Below are 14,257 nucleotides of genomic sequence, written 5' to 3' on the forward strand. Positions count from 1 at the left end.
ATTTTTAAGACAAGAGGTAGATAGATTCTTGATAAGTAATGGGATGGAAGTAGTGGGTGGAACGTGGAAGTTACAATAAGACCAGCCATGAACTTATTGAATGATGGAGCAGGTATGGAAGGCTGACTGGCCTACTCTTACTCCAAGTCCTTATTCAAGTATGGACCCACAGATCGATTGACATAGGTTTAATAACAATCACTCCACTCAAGTATAGGCTTTAAGGTGAGACAAGAACCATTATTACCTCAGCGCGCTTCATGAACTCATCCTGTGCTGCCTGCAAATTGTCCGGCTCCCCGCGCCAGGCATTCAGTGCAGAGGCCTGTAGAGCTCGACCATATGAGAAGGTCAGTGCCCATGGTTTTGGTAATGGACATTTGTTGATGGCATTGAGGTGGATGGTGGCTTCCTCTTCACTTTGCCCTCCAGACAAGAAAGTGATTCCTAGGGGAAAAGCAGAAGACAAGACTGTCCAAAACTTGCCATGTGATTTACAATATGACTCGAGGTTGACGGAGCTCTGCAACAACTTAAAAACTCTCGTGGTGACAAAGAGTGGAGTGCAATAGGAGACTTAATACATTTAGAACATCACAGCCCCATGACATTTAGTTTAAAAAGTATATTTATTAGTGTCCCAAGTAGGTTCACATTAACACTGCAATTAAGTTACTGTGAAAATCCCCTAGTCGCCACACTCTGGTGCCCATTTGGGTATACGGAGGGGGAATTTAACACGGCCAATGCGCCTAACCAGCATGCCTTTCAGACTGTGGAAGGAAATCCACACAGACACGGGGAGAATGTGCAAACTCCGCACAGACAGTGACCCAAGCCAGGAATCGAACCCGGGTCCCTGATCATGAATAGGGGATTGGTTAACTAACAGAAAGCAAAGAGTGGGGGTAAACGGGTGTTTTTCTGGTTGACAATCAGTGGCTAGTGGTGTGCCTCAGGGATCAGTGTTGGGACCGCAATTGTTTACGATTTACATAGATGATTTGGAGTTGGGGGCCAAGTGTAGTGTGTCAAAATTCGCAGATGACACTAAGATAGGTGGCAGAGGACGCTGAAAGTCTGCAAAGGGATATAGATAGTCTAAGTGAGTGGGCAAGGGTCTGGCAGATGGAGTACAATGTTGGTAGGGGAGATGTCATCCATTTTGGTAGGAATAACAGCAAAATGGACTATTATTTAAATGGTAAAAAATTGCAGCATGCTGCTGTGCAGAGGGACCTGGGTCTCCTTGTGCAGGAATCTCAAGGAGTTGGTTTGCTGGTGCAGCAGGTAATTAAGAAGGCAAATGGAATTTTGTCCTTCATTGCTAGAGGGATGAAGTTTAAAAACAGGGAGGTTATGTTGCAGCTGTAAAAGGTGCTGGTGAGGCCACACCTGGAGTAGTGTGTACAGTTTTGGTCTCCTTACTTGAGAAAGGATATACTGGCACTGGATGGGGTGCAGAGGAGATTCACGAGGTTGATTCCAGAGTTGAGAGGGTTGGATTATGAGGAGAGACTGAGTAGACTGGGGCTATACTCACTGGAATTCAGAAGAATGAGGGGGGATCTTATAGAAACATAAAAGATTATGAAGGGAATAGATAAGATAGAAGCAGGGAAGTTGTTTCCACTGGCAGGTGAAACTAGAACTAGGGGGCATGGCCTCAAAATAAGGGGGAGCAGATTTAGGACTGAGTTGAGGAGGAACTTCTTCACATAAAGGGTTGTGAATCTGTGGAATTCCCTGCCCAGTGAAGCAGTTGAGGCTACCTCATTGAATGTTTTTAAGGCAAGGATAGATAAATTTTTGAACAGTAAAGGAATTAAGGGCTATGGTGAGTGGGCGGGTAAGTGGAGCCGAGTCCACAAAAAGATCAACCATGATCTTATTGAATGGCGGAGCAGGCTCGAGGGGCCAGATGGCCTACTCCTGCTCCTAGTTCTTATGTTCTTATACAAATTGGCAAGGAAAAGCAATAGGCCTGAAGATTGGGAGCAGTTTAAAATTCAGCACAGGAGGACCAAGGGATTGATTAAGAAGGGAAGTTAAGCTAGCAGGGAATATAAAAACTGACTGTTAAAGTTTCTAGATATGTAAAGAAAAAATGAATGTCATCAGAAACGGGAGAATTCATAACAGGGAATAAACAAATGGCCGAGGAATTAAATTCATACTTTGCTGCAGTTTTCAAAAAGAAAGGCATGAATAATGTACCAGAAGTTCTGTGAGAAACTAGTTTTAGTGAGGAGCTGAAGGAAGTCAGCATTAGTGGCTAGAGTGAATGTTGGACCCTTGGAGGACGAGAGGGGGGAGTTAATAGTGGGAAATGAGGATATGGCTGAGTCTTTAAATAAGTTTTTTGTGTCGGTCTTCACGGTGGAGGACACAAATAGTTTGCCAAATATTAACGATAGAGGGTTGGCAGCAGGAGAAATACTTAATACAATTAATGTTACCAGAGAGGCAGTGCTGGGTAGACTAATGGGACTGAAGGTGGATAAGTCCCCGGGTCCGGATGGAATGCATCCCAGGGTATTGAAAGAAATGTCAGAGGTAATAGTGGATGCGTTAGTGATTATTTATCAAAACTCGTTGCATTCTGGGGTAGTGCCGGTTGATTGGAAAACGGCTAATGTTACGCCGCTGTTTAAAAAAGGAAGGAGACAAAAGGCGGGTAACTATAGGCCGGTCAGCTTAACGTCTGTAGTAGGGAAAATGCTGGAATCCATTATTAAAGAGGAGATAGCAGGGCATCTGGATAGAAATGGTTCGATCAATCAGACGCAGCATGGATTCATGAGGGGAAAGTCGTGCTTGACGAACATGTTGGATTTTTATGAAGATGTGACTAGGGCGGTTGATGGAGGAGAACCGGTGGATGCGGTGTTTTTGGATTTCCAAAAGGCGTTTGATAAGGTGCCCCATAAAAGGCTACTGAAGAAGATTAGGGCACACGGAGTTGGGGGTAGTGTGTTAAAGTGGATTGGGGACTGGCTATCCGACAGGAAGCAAAGAGTCGGAATAAATGGGTGTTTTTCCGGTTGGAGGAAGGTAACTAGTGGCGTGCCGCAGGGATCGGTACTCGGGCCGCAACTATTTACCATTTATATAGATGATCTGGAGGAGGGGACGGAGTGTAGGGTAACGAAGTTTGCAGACGACACAAAGATAAGTGGAAAAGTGAATCGTGTGGAGGACGGAGAAGATCTGCAGAGATTTGGACAGGCTGAGTGAGTGGGCGAGGATATGGCAAATGGAGTATAACGTTGAGAAATGCGAGGTTATACACTTTGGAGGAAATAATAACAAATGGGATTACTATCTCAATGGAAACAAATTAAAACATGCTACCGTGCAAAGGGACCTGGGGGTCCTTGTGCATGAGACGCAAAAGCCCAGTCTGCAGGTACAACAGGTGATCAAGAAAGCAAATGGGATGTTGGCCTATATTGCGAAGGGGATAGAATATAAAAGCAGGGATGTCTTGATGCACCTGTACAGGGCATTGGTGAGGCCGCAGCTGGAATACTGTGTGCAGTATTGGTCCCCTTATATGAGGAAGGATATATTGGCATTGGAGGGAGTGCAGAGAAGGTTCACCAGGTTGATACCTGAGATGAGGGGTTTGGATTATGAGGAGAGGCTGAGGAGATTGGGTTTGTACTCGTTGGAGTTTAGAAGGATGAGGGGGGATCTTATGGAGACTTATAAGATAATGCGGGGGCTGGATAGGGTGGAGGCGGAGAGATTCTTTCCACTTAGTAAGGAAGTTAAAACTAGAGGACACAGCCTCAAAATAAAGGGGGGTCGGTTTAAGACAGAGTTGAGGAGGAACTTCTTCTCCCAGAGGGTGGTGAATCTCTGGAATTCTCTGCCCACTGAGGTGGTGGAGGCTACCTCGCTGAATATGTTTAAAGCGCGGATGGATGGATTCCTGATCGGTAAGGGAATTAAGGGTTATGGGGATCAGGCGGGTAAGTGGTACTGATCCACGTCAGATCAGCCATGATCTTATTGAATGGCGGGGCAGGCTCGAGGGGCTAGATGGCCTACTCCTGCTCCTATTTCTTATGTTCTTATGTTCTTATTAGTAGAGAAATGGTTTTGGGGAAATTGATGGAATTGAAAGTGGATAAATCTTCTGATAATCTTCATCCCAGAGTACTCAAGTTAAAGAAAAGTTTATTTACTAGTCACAAGCAAGGCTTACATTAACCCTGCAATGAAGTTACTGTGAAATTCCCCTAGTTGCCACAGTCTAGCGCCTGTTCGGGTCAAAGCACCTAACCAGCACGTCTTTCAGAATGTGGGAGGAAACCCACGCAGACACGGGGAGAACATGCAGACTCCACACAGACAGTGACCCAAGCCGAGAATCGAACCTGGGTCCCTGGCGCTGTGAGACAGCAGTGCTAACCATTGTGCCACCGTGTCGCCCCTGGAAATAGTAGATCAATTGGTGGTTATTTTCCAAAATTCTTTGGACCAGTCAGTACTGGGGAAGTTGCTAGAGCCAATATTAAGGATTTCATAACTCAGCATTTGGAAGGCAGTGGTATAATCAGACAAAGTCAGCATGGATTTACAGAAGGGAAATCATGCCTGGCAAATTTATTGGAATTCTTTGAGGATGTAACTAGTAGAGTTGACCAAGGAGAACCAGTGGATGTGGTTTATTTAGACTTTCAGAAGGCTTTCGACAAGGTCTCACATAACAGACTATTATGTAAAGTTAAAGCACATGGGATTGCAGGTAATGCCTTGAAATAGATAGAAAGCTGGTTAGCAGATAGGAAGCAAAGAGTTGGCACAAATGGATCTTTTTCTGATTGGCAGTCAGTGACTAGTGGGGTTCCACAGGGATCTATGCTGGAACCCCAACTGTTCACATTATATATTAATGATTTGGAAGAGGGAACGGAATGTATTATCTCCAAATTTGCAGATGATACCAAGTTGGATGGGAGGGTGAGCTGTGAGGAGGATGCATAGATGCTTCAGCGTGATTTGGATAGGCTGAGTGTGTGGGCATCTGCAGTATAATGTGGATAAATGTGAGGTTTGGTAGCAACAATCGGAAGACAGATTATTACTTGAATGGGAGTAAATTGAGAGAGGTGGATACTCAACGAGACCATGGAGTCCTCGTGCATCAGTCGCTGAAAGTAAGCGCGCAGGTGCAGCAGGCAGTAAAGGCGGCAAATGGTATGTTGGCCTTCATAACGATAAAATTTGAGTATAGTAATAGGGATGTTTTGCTGCAGTTTTATAGGGCGTTGGTGAGGCCACATCTGGAATATTGTGTGCAGTTTTGGTGTCCTTATCTGAGGAAGGATGTCCTTGCTACAGACGAAGTACAGCGAAGGTTTACCAGGCTGATTCCTGGGATGGCAGTTCTGTCATATGAGGGGAGACTAAGTCGGTTAGGATTATATTCACTGGAGTTTAGAAGAGTGAGAGGCGATCTCATAGAAACTTATAAATTCTAACAGGGTAGATTCAGAAAGAATGTTCCCAATGGTGGGTGAGTCCAGAACTAGGGGATAAGGGGTAAACCTTTTAGAACTGAGATGAGGAGAAATTTCTTCACCCAGAAGGTGGTGAATGTGTGGAATTCACTATCACAGAATGCAGTTGACACCAAAATGTTGTCTGATTTCAAGAAGAAATTAGATATAGCTCTTGGGGCTAAAGGGATACGAGGGGAAAATCAGGATCTTGAATTCAATGATCAGCCATGATCATAATGAATGGCGGAGTAGGCTCGAAGGGCTGAGTGGCCTACTCCTGCTTCTAGTTTCTATGTTTAACATAGACCCAATTTACTCAGTCTCTTCATAAGACAAACCTCATCCCGGAGAAAATGTAGTGAACCTTTGCTGTACTGCCTCCAATCCAATATAGCTTTCTTTAAATATGGAAACCAAAACTGCACACAGTATTCAATGTGTGGTATCACCAAAGCCCCAATTATAGCAATACTTTTTAAAAATGTATTCTTATACTCCTTGCAATAGAAGCCAACATGCCATTTGCCTTCCTAATTACTTGCTGCACCCCATGCTAACGTTGTGTTCCTTATACAAGTACATTCAAGTCTCGCTGAATATCAGCGTTTCACATCTTTAAAATATTCTGCTTTTCCATTACGATGAAAGTGAATAACCTCATACTTCCTCACATTAAACTCCTGCTGCCACCTTGCTGTCTATTAAGTTAACCTGTCTATCAGTTGTATCCACCACAGCTTGCAACCCCTCATAGCTTTTTCAACAATCTTGAGACATTTCTCCCTCTGTCTCAATTATTATAGTTGAGCCCCAGCACTTATCCTTGTAACACTCTACTAGTCACAATCAGCCAATTTAAAATGCACCATTTATTCCTACTCTCTGCTTCCTTGCTGTTAACTCTTTATCCATGCTAATATCACCCCAACTCCATGAACCCTTAAAAAAGGTGAATACACAAGTCATTTGGTACCTTATTGAATGATGTTTGGAAATCCAAGGATACTGCATCTGGTGGTTCCCCTTTATTTACCCTACAAGTTACACCCTCTAAACGCTAAATTTATCAAACACAATTTCCCTTTAACAAAACTATGTTGATTTTGTCTGATCATACTATGATTTTCCAAGTGCATTGTTAAGACTTCCTTAATAATAGATTCCAACGCTGCCCTGATGACTGACATCAGGCTAACTGCCATGTAGTTCCCCGTTTTCTCTCTCCTTTCTTGTGTTACATTTGCCAACTTTCAAGTGTCAACATTTGCTGGGATCATTCTAGAATCTAGGGAACTTTGAACAGGTCCTGGGGATTTGTTGGATTTTAGTATGTTAAGCTTTTCCAGTATTTTTCCTCTGCTGATATTTATTCCCTCAATTTCCTTACCCTTATTAGCCTCTAGATTACCTTCTGTTTCTACTGTGAAGACTGAATATTGTGCCCACATCTCTGCCATTTCTTCATTGCCCATGATAGTTTCTCCTGTCTCTGCTTTGAGAGGCCAACATTTACTTTAGCCACTCACATCCTTTTTATAAAAACTCTTCCAATCTGTTTTTATACCCTTGGTTAGCTTTTTCCCCTATCACATTTTGGTGGCCCTTTGCTGGTTTAAAACAGTCCCAAGCTACAGACTTGCTTTTATTCTTTGCATTATCCTCTTTTGATCTAACACTATCCTTAACCTCCTCAGTAAATATGCTCTCATGTCACACTGCTGGTCTGAGGCATTATTTTTGTTATCTTGCTGTCATGAACACGTTGACCCCTTCAGTCACCCAGTACCTGTGTGTGTCAGCTGGCTGCCAGATGCATGGTCCACAATAACCATCATCCCCGTCATCAAGGGTAAATACCAGTCACCCGATTCGTATCACGTCTTCAAGCATTCCAAATCACTGCACTCCACAATGTAACTAACACTACTGGGGGGCGGGGTTCAAGGTAACTAACATCCTCTGCTCCCATTATTCATGCTGTGGAGATGCCGGCGTTGGACTGGGGTGAACACAGTAAGAGTTTTAACAACACCAGGTTAAAGTCCAACAGGTTTATTTGGTAGCAAATACCATGAGCTTTCGGAGCGCTGCTCCTTCGTCAGATGGAGTGGAAATGTGCTCTCAAACAGGGCACAGAGACACAAAATCAAGTTACAGAATACTGATTAGAATGCGAATCTCTACAGCCAACCAGGTCTTAAAGATACAGACAATGTGAGTGGAGGGAGCATTAAGCACAGGTTAAAGAGATGTGTATTGTCTCCAGACAGGACAGCCAGCAAGTTGCCCCATTATTCAACCAGGATGCACATACCTGGGACAGCAGGTGGGACAGTGCGTCGCAGCGCAGTAACAGTGGCAATGGCAACCTCCTCTGGGCTGTACTTGGTGGGACAGGCATGGCCTGCAGTCACCATGTTGGGCTTTAACAAAGTGCCCTCCAGATAAACGTGGTGATCACTTAGAGCCTTGTAGACAGCCCCCAACACCTGAAACACAGAAAGTAAACACTTTATAATTCACAAACATCTAGTACAGAGAAATGCCTCTCCTTTATTTGCAACCCAGATCCCCTTTAATTCTCTATGTTGTAGGGATCAACAAGTAGGAATTTATCCGCATCCATTTTCAGGCTGTGAATTAGAGTCACCCTCACCCAAGACTGGCCCAAAATTGACCCTTATTATAATAGTTCAGGAAAGCAGCACAGGCAGCTCCCTCATATCAGTACATTTATTTTGCACAGCTTGCCTCGGGTAAGGCAGGGGGTCCATCTGGCCAAACACAAATTTAAAAGGAAATTAAACTAGCATTCTTGATGTCAGCCGATTCCAAGGTTGTATCCACACTGGGAGAAGCTTAACAGCTGCTCTACTCATGCAGACCAATTTCTCAGAGGAGACCCAAAGTGGCTAAAACATCCATTCGGCCTCTCATTAATGAACATTAGGAGCCCATGTCCATTTTAGACAGCCAATGTGGGGGAGTAAAAAAAAAAAATCAGACATAGAAAAATTGGACTTGGAAATCCCCCCCCCCCCCCCAGTGGGTGTCCCTGAGGAACAGGGCTTAGCCTCGCAAAATTGGTCATTTGAGCTGCTTACTGCTTTTCCCTTTCTCTGCCACTTATATTCTTCTCATAGACTTTGCATGATTCACCGCTGGGTTATCTTTGATTGCCTCAGTGTGTAAACATTGAAAGTGATGTGTTCCCTCAAGAGTTTGCTTGCATTTATTTTCTTTTCCAATTACAGTCTTGTCATTTTTACATTAATCAGTTTGCATCCCATTTGTCTTATCATTTGCAAATTCCCTTTTTACCTGCTGTCCCTGCTTAGGATCATTCTCTGGCTAACCAGTTATTTACAATATAACTGACTGCATTTAAAAGTACAGTAACAAAAAACACTAGATGATTTTTGACATCAGATAAATCCAAGTTCCTTTTCTCCAACCAACCTTTTCTGTGATATACTGGCATCGCTTCAGATCATGGTCACCATCAGGAAGGATCTCTGGCTCCACAATGGGAACAATGCCATTCTAGAACACAAGGAGGAAAAATGGTGAGGACATGCAGAGATCCTGAACCCTATCTCGCTAGGAATCAAAATCTCCAAAGTGCTCATTAGTGGAACTTTCCCCATTACCTGCATTATCTTTCCTCCTTACACCTTTACTGACATTGCTGGATTGTCTTTGTTTTCACAACCTTCTTCTCATTACAACATTGAACATCATAAATAGGAGCAGGAATAAGCCATTCAGCCCTTCAAGCCCACTTGGCCATTCAACAAGATCATGGCCAATCTTCTACTTCAACACCATTTTCCTGAATTATCCCCATATCTATGGATATTTTTAATATGCAGCAATCAATCACCATCTTGAACATGCTTAAAAACTAAGCCTCCACAGTCCTCTGGGTCAGTGAGTTCCAAAGACTCACCATCCTGAGTGAAGAGATGCCTCTTCATCTCAATCCTAAATGGCTTGCCCCTTACGCTGAGACTGTGTTCTCGAGGCAAATCCAAAATTCAAGACAATCCAATCCCTCTTTCTCACTCTCCCTTGCCCCTTCTCCTTCCTCTCTTGAAACCACCAATTTGTTTGTGGTACAAATACATTCTAGTACTCTGCCCAAGTGGCCAAAAATATTACGAAAAAAAGAGACATGTTGAAGTTTTTCATCTTGCACCCATCAGGACATTTTGCAAGAATACCAGTACAAGGGAAAAACAACAATTTATACTGTAGGAGGAGAGAGTGTTGATTGATAGATGCATTCACATGGAGAATGCACCAGTTGATGGGTGTTGTGTATTGGAGATGTAATATGCAGGATAGGCTTTGGGTAAAAACGAACAATGCTTTATTAATGGTATATGATCTCTTCCATGGCTGCTGCTTCTCTCTAGTTTCCCATGCTAGGTCTATTACATCATTTCTGGTGCATACATTAACACAGTATAGTTCCAGTGAACCAACAGGAATAAATACAAATGGATTGGGCAAGGCAATGCCCTGAGTAATGAGTCAGTGATTGACTGTCACTTATTTTGCTTAGCTGAAACAGGCACAATCTGTGTACATGTTTTTTCTGTCTGCAAACAACAAGGTGCTGTGTGTTAATATATGCATTGGGATTCCACATGCTATAAGATTGGTCTTAATCAGCAACCTTGCAAATAGGGCCCGAGCCATTTGCTTACTATTCAAACTTGATGCTGAAATAGGGCAGATCTAAGGCATTCTGTGGAATAATAACTACTCTTATTAGATCATTTCAAGATCTCTCAAACTCATGAATGGGCCCAAAGCCATCAATTTCAGTCTTGAAGTATCCAATTATCTCAAAATTTCCCTGCAAGGGCAAGGTACCTCAAAAATCTTAACAACAGGAGGTGAAACTAGCTGTTTCACACTGCTACTCTGCTATAGCAACATGAAGTAATATTCCACAGTAACAGGATGCTACCATCAAGCCAAAAAACATTCTGCGGTATATGAATTTCAGTGCTTGTGGGTTGCTAAGTATTTAGGCCGTACGTCGCAAAGACTGGTGGATCATATCAAACAGTTGCTTACAACGGGCAAGATGCAGACCGCACCCAACCAGCCCATACTTGCAAAACCTAAAAGTGTCCAACATTAGATGTGATTCTGCAAATGGACAACCTTTACTCAATGATCCTCAGTGTGCCAAGAATTATGCTGACAACCAATTTAAAATTGTCAATCAGGCTCACAAAATGTGACACATGTGTGTACTCGAAGATACATATTAATACGCCGCCCTGCTTTTTGCAGATAAACAACATGTACACCCATTGTAAGTGACAGCCATTTGCCTACTCATTCCTCAGGGAAATACCTTGACCAAATCGGGATCAAGCTTCCTGGTTTAAATTTCAAACAATGCGAGGCAGTTTCAGATTCCAGCATCTGCAATAATTTGCTTTTATCCAATGCTTGGCAGTTAACTGTTATTTACCATCAACAGGTGCATTTTCCATGGCAACACCTATCAATCAAATCAGTGCTGTCTTCTCATACAGTATAAATCGTTCTTTTATCCTGTCATTAATATTCTTGCAAAGTGTCCTGATGATTGCAAGACTAAAAACTTTAACATGTTTTTTTTTCAGCAATACTGTAAATTCTGTATTACCAAATGATTATTTGTTAGGAATTTGGCAGACTATTCAGTCATGGAAGTGATCACAGCCTTCATATGGAGTCTTCAGACAAGTGAACATGTCAGACTTTCAGTCTCGTCACTGGACAGCGATTGGGAGTGACAATTTTTCCCTCTTCAAACAGAAGTGTGGGAACCCTTTGTCAATTCCTTTAACTATGCTAGCCAAGATGGATCCATTCAATTCAGAACATGGGTCTTCCTACTTTATAAGGGTTTCTCTCCACACGCCCCCTCCCCACTTTACCAACAGAGTCAGTAGGGGACCCAAGCTACTCATTATTTACTGTGGTGTCTGTACATTGAAAGAAGACTGAAACGTTACATAGGACTGATGTGGTAGCAACTGGAAACAGATTCTATAACCATCATCTGCTTAAAACATTGGAACATGGTTCCACTTACCTGCTGGCAGATACTAGCATAACGTGCCAAGACATTGGCATTCTCAGCAATAGCAAGGGAGGATGGAGTTGTGTCACTGATCTTCAAGACACAGCGCCACTTTGCAAAATCTGCTCCATCCTTCTTGTATTGAGCACAACGTTCTGACAATCCATCCAAACCTATAATCAAACACAGACCAGCTATTAAGCACTGCCTAGTTCAGACACCTTCAAGAACAAAAATATGAACCCAAGCCTTTACTTTGTTATAAATAGATTTGTATTTTAATTATGTAATGCAAAACAGGACCAAATTGATTCAGCCAACTGTATCTCTGGAAGGACCCCATTCTATTCTGTTGTTCCACCAGAAACTAATATACAACCTGACCGGCCAAAAATAGCCTTCAATGGAAATATCTGCCTGTTGTTTCTGAACAAGGGCCTTGAAACGATAGGAAAATGCATTGAAAATTGGTAGGCGCCTCCAATATTTGGAGTATTCTCACCAAGTCACACTTGAAAGACTTGAGCACACATGGAGGTGGACATCCCTTTGCAGCATTGAGTGGGTGCTGAACATTTGGAAGTGCCACCTTTTGGTTAAGATGGTAACTCAAGATCTCTATCTTCTCTCTCAGTTGGTTGTAAATAGATCTGACATTACTGAAGACCAAAGGAGTTATTCCCAATGTCCTAGGCAACATTTATCCCTCAGCCAACATTACTAAAACATTAACTGGTTTTTATCTCACTGCCTGAGAGATTTCTACATTATACCAGTGATCAAATACACGAAATAGGCTGTAAAGCTGGAGAAGCAGTGACTTAAGATTCACAGCTGGAAGAGGACACAGTAGAAGTCACAGAATCCTGCAGTGCAGAAGGATGCCATTCGACCCATTGAATATACACTGACCATAATCCCACCCGGGCCCTATCCCCATAACCCCATGCATTTACCGGAGCTAATCCCCCTGACACTAAAGGGCAATTAATCCACAAATCTTTGGAGTGTGGTAGGAAACCGGAGCAAACCCACACAGACACGGGGATAAGGTGCAAACTCCACACAGACAGTCACCCGAGGCCGGAACCCAGGTCCCTGGCACCGTGAGGCAGCAATGCTAACCACTGTGCTACCATGTCACTTCTATGTGGCTATGCATCCAAAATGGTCAGTTTGACACAGAGGATAGCACCTCAAAGTAAGGTCATGAAAACTAGAATCAAATAAGAGATAAAATGCTGGAAACACTCAACTGGTCAGGCAGCATCTGAAGACAGAGAGAAACAGTTAGGGTGGGATTCTCCAATCTCATTCACCCCACCTCCATTGCCAGTGAGAATAGAAAATTTGGCGCTCAGCCAAACCGCCATTCACTGTTGTGGCATTAGAGAATGTGGGCAAGGTTGGAATTTTCTGGCATTAATGTTTCAGGTTGATGACCTTCATCAGAATCTGCTTCTCTCTTCACAAGATGTACCTGACCTGTTGAGTATTTTCTAATTTTATTTCAAATTTCCAACAACCACAGTTAAGTGTTAATCTGATAAGTACTTCTAGCCTGTACACCACATACTGGTTGACTAGCGTACTTCCTGCCCTCACACGGAAAAACATGGCCATTTCCACCGCCAACCTCCAGGTTAATTTTCAATTTAAGCACATATAAATGGACTTATAAACAGTATAGACATGCACCAATGCTTTCAATTCATTGCAAACTCACTGTACTGTTGCAGAATGTCCTTTTGCCATGAACCCTAGGCAAAAATGTTGGGGAAATAACCTGAATGGGAACATCTTCTACCTCTCATGAGAAATACCACTGGGTACAGCAACAAAAGCTCATCCCCCCCATTCATGCCAACACTGGGTTTGGACTTGCCCCTTCCTCATTGCTCTGAAGGAGCTGACATCTGTTTACATCCATCTGTAGGAGTACTATTTGCCTTTAGATATCTCAAGGGAGCAATGGCTCACAGCAGGAATTCTGGTTGCTCCCTCACCACTAACAGTGCCCATGCTCTAGGAAGGCAATAAAACCAAAAAAGCTTCACCCTGATCAGCCCAAATTGGAAATCAAGAGACCTTGAACTGTGGCTCACAGCCACACTAAATGCCGCATTCTTGTGAGCCAATAAGGAAGCCATGGCTTCCAGCTGACAAAAAATCATGCTTAATGATGCATCCAGAGGAGAGCTGGAGATCCTTCCCTGCCTCATTTGATTTATCATTGTCATGTCTTAGTGTACAATGAAACGTATTGTTTCTTGCACGCTGTACAGACAAAGCCTGTAATACCGTTCATAGAGAAGGAAATGAGAGAGTGCAGAATGTAGTGTTACAATCATAGCTAGGGTGTAGAGAAAGATCAACTTAATACAAGGTAAGTCCATTCAAAAGTCTGATGGCAGCAGGGAAGAAGCTGTTCTTGAGTCAGTTGGTATGTGACCTCAGACTTTTGTATCTTTTTCCCAATGGGAGAAGGTGGAAGAGAGAATGTCCGGGGTACGTGGGGTTCTTGATTATGCTGGCTGCTTTTCCGAGGCAGTGGGAAGTGTAGACAGAGTCAATGGATGGAAGGCTGGTTTGAGTGATGGACTGGACTTCGTTCACAACCTTTTGTAGTTTATTGCAGTCTAGAGCAGGAGCC

At 43.1% G+C, this 14,257-nt stretch overlaps 1 protein-coding gene across 1 annotated transcript in view; it reads right to left on the bottom strand.

Moving 5' to 3' along the window:
* The window catches only part of aldocb (aldolase C, fructose-bisphosphate, b), a 35,243-nt gene that overhangs the window by 2,462 nt on the left and 18,524 nt on the right, over positions 1–14,257 (bottom strand). Inside the window, exons 5-8 of the mRNA XM_078225925.1 lie at positions 11,617–11,777; positions 8,973–9,056; positions 7,828–8,002; positions 248–447 (exon numbers count right to left, since the gene is read on the bottom strand). Coding sequence (XP_078082051.1) covers positions 248–447; positions 7,828–8,002; positions 8,973–9,056; positions 11,617–11,777 — 620 coding nt within the window. The remainder of the gene's footprint in view (positions 1–247; positions 448–7,827; positions 8,003–8,972; positions 9,057–11,616; positions 11,778–14,257) is intronic.

This window comes from Mustelus asterias, chromosome 12, assembly GCF_964213995.1.
Source record: "Mustelus asterias chromosome 12, sMusAst1.hap1.1, whole genome shotgun sequence".
NCBI lineage: Eukaryota > Metazoa > Chordata > Chondrichthyes > Carcharhiniformes > Triakidae > Mustelus > Mustelus asterias.